A 14,750-nucleotide genomic window follows, 5' to 3' on the forward strand; every position below is an offset into this window, starting at 1 on the left:
TAAAGTTATATTTGGGATGATGAGGAGGTCAAAAGATGAACCTAAAATAATACATTTTCTCCATTTGTCTTTAGTTATTAAAAAAAAAAAATCTACCTTAAACCTACTCAACTCATCTATCTATGGAGCTTCATAATACATTTCTGATAATTTCTCTACCTTCCACTCTCTAGTATTATAAAGGGCCTCCAATTATACTCAGAGCAATTCTCAGAATTGTTCCCTTGAACTTGGTAGGACTTTATAACCCCGAATGGGTTTAAAAAAAAATAACAACTCTAGTCTAAGACAAAGAGACAAATGGGAAAAGTCACAGGTCTATATATCTAAAGCTTCCCCTGCCCAGACAGTTACAATTATGCTTTATGTAACAATGGAGAAATTCTCTCACATCATTACTCTGAAAAAGAATCTGAACTATTTTTCATAGTTCTGCAGCTATAGCAATTTCTACAATCTCTAGATATGACTAAAGTGATAAATAAATAGCAATATTGTACCTTTCAGAACTGTGCGGGGCCAAAAAAAAATATGGGTCATTTTCTTTTACTGCACCATTTATACATAGCCATAATGGCATTCACGCTGTAATCTGTCACACATTATTGGTACACTGCTCTTGGACCAAGGTAAAATTCTGAAGAAAAATACAGTCACCCATTAGCTCAATGTGTGACCTTTAGCAGTCCACTGAACATCTCTGAGATTCAGTTTTGTCACCTGTAAAACGAGTGACTTGGTCCAGATGATCTCTAAGGTCCCTTTTCATTCTAAAGAACTATGATTCTATGGGGTATGATGATTGAAATAACAAGGGGAAGAGGTAGACAATATTTTTTTCTGGATATAAATGTACTTGCCTAGATGTCACCTAAGCTGCTGCCATTTAGTGCTTTTGTCAGAACATAAATCAAAACTATAAGTTGACTTGTGTCAGTTTATCTACAGAAATGATAGACAACATTCATTCTTTCCATGAAACATGGAATAACTAGACTCAAATGATAGAAGACAAAGATGTTAACAATGATTGAGACTCTGCATGCATCTTTTTCATGGTTGAACAGAAACATTAAATTTAGAAACCAAAATCATTATCCTAAGAATACATTTTCACACTGTCCCCAAACAAAGTGACTTTATCTCAGCTTCCCAACCCTTATACTTTCAGATCACCTCCCTCTCCTAAAATCATCCCCCAACCCAATGTTAGAAATGTTATTTTCTGCAGAAAATGATATTTTTAAAAACAGAAGAGTAAAATGTCATGACAAATTTTTTATGCCAAAAAGAAGAACATGTATGGTTGTAACAAAACTCTAAAGACTGGACATACAACGATGTATCCTTATGAGTTGCTGTGCATGAAAATCAAAATATTTTCATTGTGGAACAAAAGTAAATTGAGAAGAAATATAAAAGTGGTAAAGCAGTACCTGACCAGAAAGGAGTAGAAGAAGGGGGGACAAAGCTGTAGTCTGGAGGAGGAGTTACAAAAGAAAACCCACAGAACAAAGAAGGGGCTTAGAGGAAAAAAGAAAGAAAAAGAGAGAAGCAAAATAACATTTAAGTATTGTCAGAATATCTTAATAATGCTATTTAAATTATCTTCATAATAAAAAAAACATATTGTCATGTCAAGCCTTCTGAAAGCAAGATGAACCATAGCAAGTTCCTATGAACTGTTCTGATCTCATCAACTCTTTCTCCATTGACCATTGAAAACTACTATTTCCAAAATACCAATGAGGTCAAATATTTATATTTACATTTTGTAGAAAATTAACATTGAAATTCAAAAATCCCTGGTCAGTAAACACATCCATAGCCATATAAACACATATACATATAAACCTTTTTTAGGTCATTTTTAAAGTCCACATCTCTGATTCAGATTACTATCAATAACCTTGATACTTGTACATGATTCCCCTAATATATACTCTTTGAGCTTCTGATTCTAGCAGAAAAGAATACCAGCTCACATTAATGGAGAAAAAAGCAAGAAATATATTAAAAATATACATACATACACATACACTTACATACATATATACCTATACACACATACATACACATATACATGTGTGTGTCCATTCTGATCATTCCCTGGAAACTGTTTCAAAGCCTCCATTGAAGTTAATGTTCATTTATTCATTTATTCTTCATTTATTCAATGGAAAGAGGAAAATTACTAATACACTTTCACTATCTAATCATCTTATATATCCCACAATCATTTCCTTGGGAAAAAATATATGGTTAATAGTGTAATAGCATTCATTAGGAACTTCATGATAACATTCCAACTGAAAAGGTAGAAGCCCCAGGGCTCCTTTGCCCTGAGGTTCCACGTTAGGGGGAAAGAATGGACCTCTAACCTCTGTAAGTGTTCACCTGGGGCTGTAAATGTTGGGAAGATAGCTAGTTCAATGACAATAAAGAGGGCATCTTTCAGGCTGTTATTGTGCTTGGGGGACACCTCCAGACATTGTTCAGAGTCTTCACTCACAGAGGTACAGTAATAAGTCGCCAGAAACAATTTATTGGACGTTTAGAAAGCTAATCAGACACTTAGTTGATTGACTGGGAGAAGAGTCAAAGAGAATTTGGCTAATACTATAACCTTCTAGACCTTGGAACCCTATAGGCCTCAGGTACCAAGAAGTCTTTGTTACAAGGTCTATAGATTTTGCTCACTCTCAATTGTCTGTCTTTACATTTGGCTTAATTTGAAACATATCCTTATTAATGAATTCCCAAGAACCAGCAAGAGATAGTGAAAAAATCATTGATTTGGGAGTCAGATGAGATCTAGATTTAAATCTTGCCTCAGAAACTCGGTTTCCTCAATTATAACTTGCAGGATTTTTGTGTAATGAAACTATAAAGTTCTACAGAAATGGGGGTATTGTCATTGTAGGCCCCAAACTTTTTTTCTATTTGACTTGATCACAAGAGATTACAAGTGCAAGATAGATATAGAACTAGAAGGGAACTGAGAAGTCTTCTGGCTCATTCACTCATTTTACAGATTTCAGAGAAATTAACCACCTTGTCTAGGATCACACAACTAGAATCAGGGGTAGGATTTTAATGCAGATCTTCCACGGCCCAATATTCCACAGTATGTTTTCTTCCAATGTGCTCTAGTATTTATATCTACTTTTTTCTTTCTTAATTTTAGAGACAGATGGCATAGGAGGTAGAACACTGAACTTAAAATCAGTTTGAATTCAAACTTCAGACACTTATAGCTGTATAACCCTTACTAAGTCACTAAATCTCTCTGCCTAAAGTTTTTTATATGTAAAATGGGGATAATAATAGTACCTTTCTCTCTTCCCAAGAATGCTATAAAGATAAAATGAGCTAATATTTATAAAACATTTTAAAAACATTAAAGCCTCATATAAATGCTAGTCATTATTATTGATATTATAATTATTATTATTATTAATCCCACACTAAATTCTTCCTCTGATGCCTCATCATAGTTTAGCCATGATGCTAGGTTATTCTAAAAGAATACAAGTGTAGGTAGGGCAGTTGGTTTTTGAACAACTGATGTCTGCTCCCAACTCAGAAAATAACGAAATTGCAAACAAGGTATTAAACTAATAGTAATAATATTCCATTTTGTGTTACCCTGTAATCAAGCATAAACAAGCTCTTAAATCCAATTGAAAGGGAAGCTAGAGATTAGTTATATGATGGAACACTGGTCATGTCCTATTAATGGCCCTTAAATAGCTCAGCCTTCTACCCTGCAATGAGAAGATGTAGTTCCAGAGTTCAAGAGCCAGGAAACCAGTCTTGCTAAGACTCTCTAACATAATAATCTTTAAATGGAGGTTATGAGTATGTGTGCAATGAATATTACATCTAATAATCATCTTAGCTAATTTCAGAAAGGCACATCAGCAGTTTCAGACAAAGAGCTACAGGTTTTTTCAATAATGGAAGTCTTAAAGGAGTTACAAACTTTGTTGGTGGAAAAGAGTATTGTCATTGTTCAATCATGTCTGATTCTTTGTGATATTGAAGTGATTTGCCATTTCCTTCCCCAGCTAATTTTACAGATCAGGAAACTGAAGCAGTTTTAAGTGACTTATCCAGGGTCACACAGCTAGTAGGTGTCTAAGGCTAGGTTTGATCTCAGGAAGAGGAGTCTGAAATAAGACCCAGCATTCTACTGTACTACCTTGCTGCCCTTGGAAAGGAATGTTGAAAACATTAAATTAAAATATTTTCATTTATGCTAAATCATAAGTAATATTATTGCAAAAATATAAAAACCATAAGACATACTGATGTTTTATCAAATCTTCATATCTTCTACTACTTAGAAGCTCTTTGTATATAGTAAGAGCTTAAAAATATGCACTGAACTGGATTATTAGAATCAATTTTTGGATGTGCCACATGCTATTACTACCTCTTTTAAAAACTAATATCAGGGAGCATAAGTAATTTTAATTATATTGACACCATGATAAATCTACTTCCAGACAGATGCTGTCTCTTTTTTAATGAGAAAATGGCACACATCTAACTTTTTAAATGACAGAAAAGTTGGCACCTAGGTTGACACTAGACATCTGTGAGAGGCAGAATGTGAAGGCCTCATGCCCCACGTGACTTTTGGCTGCTATTTTGAATTTTCTCCTTGAGCTGCTTTCCAAACTTCTATCTTTTAGTGCATCCCTGGGAATTTTTCATCCACAGAGCAATAAAAAGGCTATATTTCCCCCAAGTTACTAATGATGACTATTTAAGTCAAGATTCTAAAGTGTAACAAGAGATAACTTAAAATTGTCTCAGGAGAAAAAGAATAAGGAGTCTGTGAAAATACAATTAAATGTGATTTATCTAATCTTAAAAGCAGGTAGATATATTCAAACAGATGACCTTTCTTGGTTCTGAAAATTTTTTACATCCCTAAACTAATTTGTTTAATAATTTGATGGAAGATTTGCACAGATAATTTCTGAATAAATAATTCTAGTATGCTACCTCCCGGTACTCAGAGCTGCAACTGGATTTCTACAGATAACTTCTTCCAGTCTTTGACCCTTTTCTCTCTTTTCTCTATTTCATTTCTCACCATGAACTGATCCTATCTTACAATTTCAATAAATCATCTCTGCTTGATCCTTTTATTAAAAGTCTTATTGATGTGTTTTGTTTTTTATATTAGAAATATTCACAGATTACTTCCATTTTGTGAGAGGTCTCTTGTAACAAAATAAATCTAATAACATAGTGACCTCGTCTGAAAGTGCCTTTGAAATTCCACATCTATAGCACACTCCCTCAACTCTCTATTTTTAAAAAAATCAACAAAAATCTATTTTCTTTCACTCCTATTCCCAACTCCATTGGAAAAGAAAAGAAAATTTCTTGTAACAAATATGTATAGCCAAGCAAACTTTTTTTTAAAAAATTAATAAAATGATTTGTTTGATTTTCAAAATACATCAAAAGTACTGATTGAAATCTGTTAATCATTCTTTCTGGATGAACACAGCCAAATGAAGAGCAAAAGAAATATACCTTAAGCACTATCACAATTTAAACAGCAGTTAATTCAAACTACAATTGTATAAAAATCTCAACTCTGATATCTAGTTCTCTACCAACCTTCAGGACATTGCCCCTTGGGCATCCTGCTCTCACTTCAGAGTTAATGATCCCTAAAATCTAACAGAACATCCTCTGTCCTCTCTGGGAACTTCATTATTTTTGTTAGTGATACTACCTATTGCTCCCTCACTTAGACTTTCATCTTTGACTCTTTCCTCTACCTCATTTAACTATATCCAAATGAATTCATTAAATCTTTACAATTCTTCCTTTAAAATGCTTCTAAATTTGCCCCTTTGCTAGCTCTTTCCACCACTATAATCATTCATAAGCTAACAACTTCAGGCTTAGGTTATTGAAACTACCACTTAATTGTCTCCCCAATTCCAATTTCTTTCCTCTTCCTTTCTTTCCTACCTCCTACTGACTGACTCCTCATCAGTTAATGACTCCACCACCTACAGCATAAAAGCCAAATTTCTATTTTAAAACTCAATGCCCTTGATAATCTGGTCCTATTCTGGTTTCCATTGCTGGAGGAAGAAAGTCACTAACCACATTTTTACAGTACCTCTTCTAGGGGGAAAAAACAACATGAAAGGACAATAGGAGAGTAAAAAGTATGCTAATTTTGGAGTCAGAGGACCTAAGTTTGAATCTTTGGCTCAAGACTAAGTATATGGACTTAATCTTTATTTTTTCCTTTGGATTAAGGCTTATACTTCCAGAGACATGATCTATTTAAGGTTCCTATTTCACCAAACTCTGTGTCACCTATATGATGTCAAATGTGCCTGCTTGAATTAGGACGGTCCTGCTCCCCATACCTGATGGTTTTCCTTATTGATATTTGAGGCAATGGCTATCATTGCTGGTTTCCATTAACTATTGAATCTCTAGAAGGGAATTTTTGCTAGCATGTCAAATCAAGTTAAATAACTATGCAATATTTCAAAGTTCTCCAACTCAAACTTTCTGTCTCAAAGTAGTACTAAAAATAGTTTAGCTATACAATAATACTGATGACAGGATAAAGGGGAAATACATGGGTGTTGTGGAAAATACAGAATGGAGAAACAACAGACAATCTGTTCAGGGCACTTGCTTCTTTTCCCTCTTGAGCTACCCATCTGGACATGCTATTCTAGTAACCTCATAAGCCTCATGGACAATTTGAAAAAAATTCTAGATTAGTTACAAATGCCAAAATTAATATGCTAGGACTCATAATTCTTTTCTTTCCTCCCTCTGCTCCCTGCTATATTTCTTCTCCATATATTTTTGCAGGAATATGAACTTTCTGAACTTTCTCTAGGTTCTCCTAATCTTCTGTTCTATTTATTCTGAAGAAAGTAAAAATGTGCTAGTTGAAACCAGCCCAATCTACTTAGCCCAATCAACCAAGCTTGGGCACAAATCTATAAGGGCATATAGTGTACACTTTTTCTAAATAATGCCTGATTCCCAAGCAGGAATCTCTTTTTCTGTGTTTACATCAGTGTTGATCCCCCTGGTATCAGGGCTGCCCTTAGCTATAAAGATCATAACCAAGACTCTATGATATCCATTCTCTACAAGGAAGACACTGAGGGCACATATTTGTTAAAGACTTATTAATGGGTTCATAAGACTATCAAACAACTTCTCTCATTCCTATCATCTGCAATTTCCCACACCAAAAGCATATTCTACTTTGTCCCTTCTTCCATTTCCCAAAAGAAGGATATAATTGTGGGACTTAGTGAATGATCTAATCCAAATTTCCCATTTTTCAGTTGAGAATATTAAAGTCCAGAGAGGTTGATAAGGTCATGTACAACTATTAGTAGCAGTACAAAAATCAATTAAAATTGAGTGAAGAAACTATTCTTCGGAGTCCCATTGAGTAAATCAGAAAGATAGGTCTGTCTTTGTCAAAGATGGGAAGTAGGTTACATCATTCATTGCATGCTCCCTATGAAATAGCATAAAGTCTGTTTTGCAAAGGTAGACCCTCATTCATGGTACACACTCAGGTGCCATGTCCTAGGACTTTCTTGAATCTTCTTCCCATCATAGTCCCCAGTTGTTAGTGTCTTTCCCCTCTTAAAACTCTTATATATACTTAAGTTTGTAAATACATGTAGAGGTCTCCTTACTACCCTCATGCCCAATTTCTTGAAGTAAGTTTCTTGAAGACAAAGATTTTCATTTTCTTGTTGTACCCCTAATATCTAACACAGAACCTTGTTTATACTAGGCCCTTAGTAAAAGCTCTGTGAATTGTCGTAGGTCTTTGATTTTCCTAAGACCCTTTTCCATCTCTGTGATGTCCCAAGATTTAAGTCATTCCATAGGCAACCAAGAAAGTCCCTGAACCTTGTAAAACACCACAACTGTGCCTGGGACCATGTCCTTTGAAATGCTATGTTCACTGACCAGAATATTTTAGATTCTCATTAAATATTAATCAATATCTTCTCATATATTATCATCATTCATATGTCTGACACAGTTCTTCCATTATGATGAACCTTGAAAATAATCGTTAATCTTCAAGGAGTATTCTGAGCAGAATCTACTTAAGAACAAGCTACTCAAATAACTATCCAGGTCAATCTATCAAAAAAGATCAGATGCTTAAAAATAATGTGGGTATGAAGGCTCTTTTCTATTTTTCCTAATGTTGAAGAATCTCTTCTCTATTCTGCTTAGTTTTCAGCTCGACTGCCTCTTCTCTTTTAGGGACTTTAATAGGAATAATAGTTCCGTCTGACCTAGGAGTCTAATGTACAACTTCCTAGTAGGAAAAGTCATTCATGGAGTTCAGATGGAAATTCAGCAAAAAGGTAAAAATCCAGCCAACTATGCTAAAGCCACTGTACTTCTACAATGAAATAATTTTGACTCACCAATTATTATAATATCATAATTATAATATAGTAATGTAATCCTCATTTCCTATTCTCTAAATGTAATTTATATAAAATACATATCAAATGGATATTTTACATAAGAGTAATATTATAATTAGAAGTTGTATTCCTGAATAAGAGCATGTAATCAAATCATAGGTTTGACTAGTGACATGCCACATAGTAATCATAAACCACACAAATTAGCAAACAGATCTTATTGTTTTGTCAACTTATGTATTCCCTCTAATGATTTATATCATAAATCATTTATGATTACCAATCCTGTGATTTTCTATGTTTCCTCAATATATGAAGGAATTTATATAACTCAATAATGAGTCATAAGGAGCCTAGCCAAAATGCTGGAAACCCTCTAAATGGCCTTACAATTTATCAAACACTAGCCCAGGTCTCCTATATATGTTCCCATTTGAATTCTACTACTTTTTTTAATCTTTGTTCTCTTTAAGTGTCATTTCTGTTTCCTCTCTAAGCACATCAGACACTATGATGAGAGAATCTAAGTGTAGTGGTTTCAATATCTTTGATGGAGAAAAACATTTATTAAAATTTTTCCACAAAAATCTTTTCCATTTTGCTTGTTTATATTTCTCCATCCGTTTTCATCGAAGAATATTTTTGAGATGATATTGTCAACTGGTTTTACCTCTGCTGCTTCCATTATCCTATAAAATCACAAGATTTTATAAATGAAATTACATTTTAATTCAATGTTGCCTTTGACAGCCTTCTCTGTGTGACAAGTCAAATGTTTATTAGCTAAAATACTTTCTGGGGGATTGTGGACTCCTTTTTGGAAACAATTAATTCACACTGGTCAGACTTCTGGATGAAATAAATATCCTTGTTGTTGTCCACTTCTCATTTTTATTTTTAATTATTTAATTCATGATCGGTTATAATTATGTCATACTTTTCATTAGTATTATTTCTTATTTTTAAATAAACCTTAGAATTAGCTCTGATAAATAAATTTCTTCTGCACAAACTTTCAGAAGACTCAGGAATAACACTCATAAATAAGAAATATTTTTGCACTTGTTAAAAAACCTTCTATTTTATTCTTTATTGTATGATTAGAAGCTGTCAATTACTTGTCAATTCTTTTTTCAAAGTGCTCATTATTTAGAAGCATGAAGCTTCTGTGTAAATCTATAAATCTTTATAGCCTATCTTAATAATTTTTGCTAAATCATACATTCTCATATATTTTCTCCATTGTTATGTTTTTCCCAGCTTTGCATTAAAGTCATCAAATATCAAAATATATGTCAATTTGACTTGGAATGTCATCAAATTTTTCATAATATTTCTCTATCTCTTTATCCTTAGCAACTAATAATACAATATAGCAACTGTTACTTTCACGGTAGTCTTTTTTGCATTCATCATTAATTCTGCAACTCATAATGACCAAAGGTGCCATGAAATATTTCTTAGATCTTCTGGGATCAATAAAAACTACTCTGCCAGTTCCTTCCTTTGTTTCAACAAGAAATAACTTGGAAACCAGTTTTGTTTTTCAAAGATGAAATTGGTTTGTGGAGAAGCATGTGACCAGGAGGATACATCTAATTATGAGAAAAAAGGGGTTTTTTGGTCATAGCCACCCCTCAAATGAAGGAAAATTTTAAATGACCCTTATTCCTGTGAATCTCCCTTCTGTTACAGTGATGATGACAATGGAGTAGCAAGAAAGGTGACAAGAGAGATCTATGAATGAAAGGTTTTTTTAGACTGGCAACAACTTGACTGTCTATATTTTAAATGTGAGATCCTTGTCCAATGACCAATGGCAAGACATATCACTAGAGGAATTGGATCATCTCAATCTTAACATTCTTGTTATAAACAAAATCAGAAGTAAGAAGGAAATTGTAGCTAAATATAAAGATAGGTCACAATCCCCTATACGAATATAAATAGAAAATATTCTCTAACTCATGTTATGTACATAAAATAAATAAGTACATTAAATATACAATATATTTTACTTAATAATATAATAGAGAGCCAGCCTCAGGATTAGAAAAACTAGGAAGATCAAGTCAACCTTGGATATATAATAACTGTGTAATTCTAGGCTAGTAATTTAATCTCTTGTTGAGAAGATACTGATTTGTATTGGTGGGTGGAATTCCCTCTATTGGTAGCTTTCTAGAGCAATAAATCACAGATCCAGCCTCTATTTTATAAATGTATATGTAGAACATAAACATATAAATATGTGAATTAATTTTGATGGAAAATTAATATGTTAGTTATACTTTTTCAGTACTTTAAAAATGATTCATGTTTCATGACATGAGTCATGGGCATTCCTTGCACTAATGCCCCTTTATGATTTAGCATATGTTTTTTAATAGTTGTCATTGTTTTTAAAAAGTTTGTAAACTTAGCTAACTTGGTAATGATTCTCTCCAAACTTAAAAGTTTGTCCTAGGACAATAGATGTATAAGCTCTGACTTAGTGCCTTCAGGGCAGCTGGATGGCTCAGGGGTGGAGAAGTAGGCTTAAAGTTAGGAGGACTTCAAATATGGCATTAGATACTTACTAGGCACTCTGTCTACTTTAATTGTCTTCACTATAAAATGAGGTTGCAATGAGAATCAATAAGATGTCTGCAAAGAACTAACTAAGCTGAGCAATTGGCACATAATAGTTTTTAAATAAATGTCCTATCAGACTCCACATCCTACACACCTACATGCCTGAAGCTTTACTAGTTTGTTAGGACCTGGAATAATTTGGCTTCCTTTGGGGTTTGTCATGGACCAAGAATAGCAATCAGACCTTAAAGAAGCATCAGAGTAGGAATTCAGTTGATAGAGATAGGTTTAATGAATGGATGAATGACATTTATTAAGTGCTCATTATATGCAAATACTGTCCCTCATACTACAAGTACAAAAAAAAAAAAAAAATCAAAGGCAGTCTCCTCAAACACTGACATCCTAATTCACTGAGCAAAATATTAAAAGGGAGCAGGAAAAAGAAGGAAATCATAGTGGTTTGTGAGTGGAACCATATCCAAAGCTTTTCTAGTAGTAATAATTTTATTATGGCAGTTGGACAGTGTGGATTAACCTAGGATATGAAACGTGGTCTGGTTCAAGGTCAATATATACAGTTAACTATGTGAGTTTGTGCTTTAATATGATTATGATGGTAGCTACAATAGACATTAGATATCTAAGCAATAATATTTTTTCCTTCTACAATTGAATTTTGAAGCACTTCTTAAAAACTGTTTCAAACAAACAAAAAAAAAACAACAACTTATGTAATGTTACTGTCCCAAATAACAGAATACTTTTTTTTCATTTTAATTGGTTGGTGGCTTAAAGTCTTTCAAAAGCTGTGCAGGGATGTTTAAAATAATCTTTTTTGTCTTAATAAAAGAAGCAAGGAGAAAGATTACTTTCTCAAAAATAAAGAAAATAAAATAAGAAATTAAGTGAGTCCTCCTCCAGCCCTATATAGTAATCTATTGATTAGCAAACTGTTAGGGATAAGCCTGACTCTGGTCAGTTCTTTAAATGAAGCACTTATATGTTATTCAACACTTGAAAAAAAAGCATTACTTATCCAAAGAATAGAAAGGATTTTCAGTGAGGATACTGTTAGCTACTAGCCACCATCCTATCCTTAGACAAAATAGATCTAGTTAGTAGGGCTACAGGGCTGTGATTCAAAAGTCTCAGGAAAACAACCAAATCTTAAAGATCAAGGTCCCATGTGGCTAGGCCTGTGACCAGAAAGCCAAGTCAATTTGGTCAGTGACTACCAGGAAGTTTTCAAGTACTCAGGGTAAAGCAGGAACTACTTGTATGGAATGTCTGATCAACTCAGTCTCCTCCCTCCTTGGCCTTATAGCATACAGATAGCTAAAATTTCATCAGAAGGTTTATTGGAGGAAAATTACTACAAAAGTAGAGGAAGTTGTTTGATATTTCTGTAGGTCTGTTAATAGAGCTTATATCTAGTTCTTAATAAATGTGAGTGCAATGTATGTATCTCCACCGACCTTTCCTCCTCTGGCTGGTATAGGAGCAAAGAAAAAGCAATAGACAATTTCACAAATTGTAGATAAGGCTATTTTCAACACTATCAGATATTTCCTAAACACATTAGAAAAACAGCCTTTCAAGGACACAATCCCTGAGAGTGGATAAAGTGCCCTATAATTGAGGGGAAATGATAATAAACTGCCCCCAAATAAAAGGCCACATTTTTCATTTTAATTGGCACTTTCACTATTATTGTAACTTGAGCTGTCTGTCAGAGCATTCAGTGTTCCACATGTTCATCATTCATTCTTGACAACTGTGATGAGAACTGCTAATAAGTATCAAATAAGGGTCTGTCAATCAGGTAACAAATTATGTTCACATGTGCTTCTATTACACAACTGATTCTGTTATCTACAGATAATGTGTTGAGTTTTTTGTTTTGTTTTGTTTTTTAGTTTCCTATAATGTGACACCATTAATATCTTACAAGAATTTCTAAAGGTTCCCACTTTTTATAAGCTAAGGATTCTAATGGAGTCTTAAATGGTATTCATTTGTTCCCATGAGCAGGTAGAAATTAAAGGGATTAGAAAAAAAAGATAACACAAAGTAAAGCTGAATTCTCAATTGTCCAGCAGATTCCATGGGAAGCAAGAAGAAGTTTTCATTAGACCACTTAATTCTTTTTACATGTTCTTACTTAACTTTGAGCAGCACCTCAATTCATCTTGTGAGTGGATACTCTCTCCACTATGCATGCTTCAACCCATTCATAATTTTTTATTCTTTACAAATTCTTCTAGATTCTTTCAATCCTTAAATTCTGATTCTCATATACAGCCTGTTTTACATTCTATATGTAATAAATACATGCTTTTATATAGAAATATAAAAATTATGTAGGAAGGAAGGAAGGAAGGAAGGAAGGAAGGAAGGAAGGAAGGAAGGAAGGAAGGAAGGAAGGAAGGAAGAAAAAGGAAGGAAGAGGGAGGAAGAAAAAAGAGAAAGAAAGAGATAGATACATAGATAGATATTTCCTCTTTTAATTATAATACAAAAAGAAATAAAGACTTTTGGTACATGCTCCATCTGGTTAACAACCTCTCTTTTGTTTTTGTTTTTTTTTTTTTTTTCCCCAAAGATCATATCCTCTAGTCATTTAATCTCTCCTAACATTTCATTGGTCAATAGTTGGAATAAGCTTGGTTGGAATGCCAGAACTACATATCAGCTTTATTCAAAAAACATTGTAAAATACCATAATGTCCATAAATCTTATATCTAAGTTAGAAATAGTTTGGCCAATACAAAGTCATTGAAAAGTGAATGGATTGTGAATCAACATGCTATGCACACTTCTGGGAGATTTCCAACGGCAAACATGATTTTAAATTTGGAAGAAAAAAAATGTAGCTAGACACATTCATAAACCTGTTAGCAGACCTGATTCTGCTTAGCTTCAGAAAAAAGTCCTAGTTCAAGGCATTACCATATTAATTGGTTATCTGTCAAAACTACAGAATGAAGATGTTCTCTGTTATTGTGCCTTTAATCCTTAAGAAACAACTAATGGTATTCTAAATTATAATTACAATACTCACAGTTACTGCTTGCTCTATTACCCCTCTGTCCAGCTGAATTTTCAGGCTCCTTGTATGGAAATTGAAGAGTAGTATCTAAAGTTCTGAAGCCTTCTTTAAGAGAATGATGCTTATAGTACTCCACAAGTTCCTTTCAGGAAAAAAAAAGGCACCAAAGATGATTTAAATAAGGGTAATTTTGTTCTCAGTCAATCAACTTCTCAGACACACAATTACATGCTGTATAAAGATAATCTCTACAATACAAACTCTTCATAAATACATAGAAGAGAAAGTGAATGATAATCTCTCCCCAGCTGTGAGGATGTGACTGATACCTACCCAGTACCAGTTCCCGTTCTTCTAACTATTTATAATGGGAGGCCCAACCCCCACCCTATTGCTAATGAATATAATAGATCCCATTATTTGAAAGTGGGATAGAGTACATGAGCAGAAGTTACACCAATTTTCTATTTCAGCATAGCAATTACTGCTCTTCTTTACTGAATACTTTTTTCCCCCTAAATATACATAACAGGATACAGCTGCTTGCTAGCTATATCTATTCCAAGTTTTCTCTATTTTTTCCTAAAAGACAGAGGGAAAAGGAACTTCATTCCCAAAATTCACCAAACCAAAGCTCAAGAAA

At 33.6% G+C, this 14,750-nt stretch overlaps 1 protein-coding gene across 1 annotated transcript in view; it reads right to left on the bottom strand.

The window, feature by feature from the left end:
* The window catches only part of VAV3 (vav guanine nucleotide exchange factor 3), a 448,180-nt gene that overhangs the window by 4,465 nt on the left and 428,965 nt on the right, over nucleotides 1-14,750 (bottom strand). The window contains exon 25 of the mRNA XM_074262844.1: nucleotides 14,120-14,249. Within this exon, the coding sequence (XP_074118945.1) occupies nucleotides 14,120-14,249 (130 nt within the window). The remainder of the gene's footprint in view (nucleotides 1-14,119; nucleotides 14,250-14,750) is intronic.

Source organism: Sminthopsis crassicaudata, chromosome 4 (genome assembly GCF_048593235.1).
Source record: "Sminthopsis crassicaudata isolate SCR6 chromosome 4, ASM4859323v1, whole genome shotgun sequence".
NCBI lineage: Eukaryota > Metazoa > Chordata > Mammalia > Dasyuromorphia > Dasyuridae > Sminthopsis > Sminthopsis crassicaudata.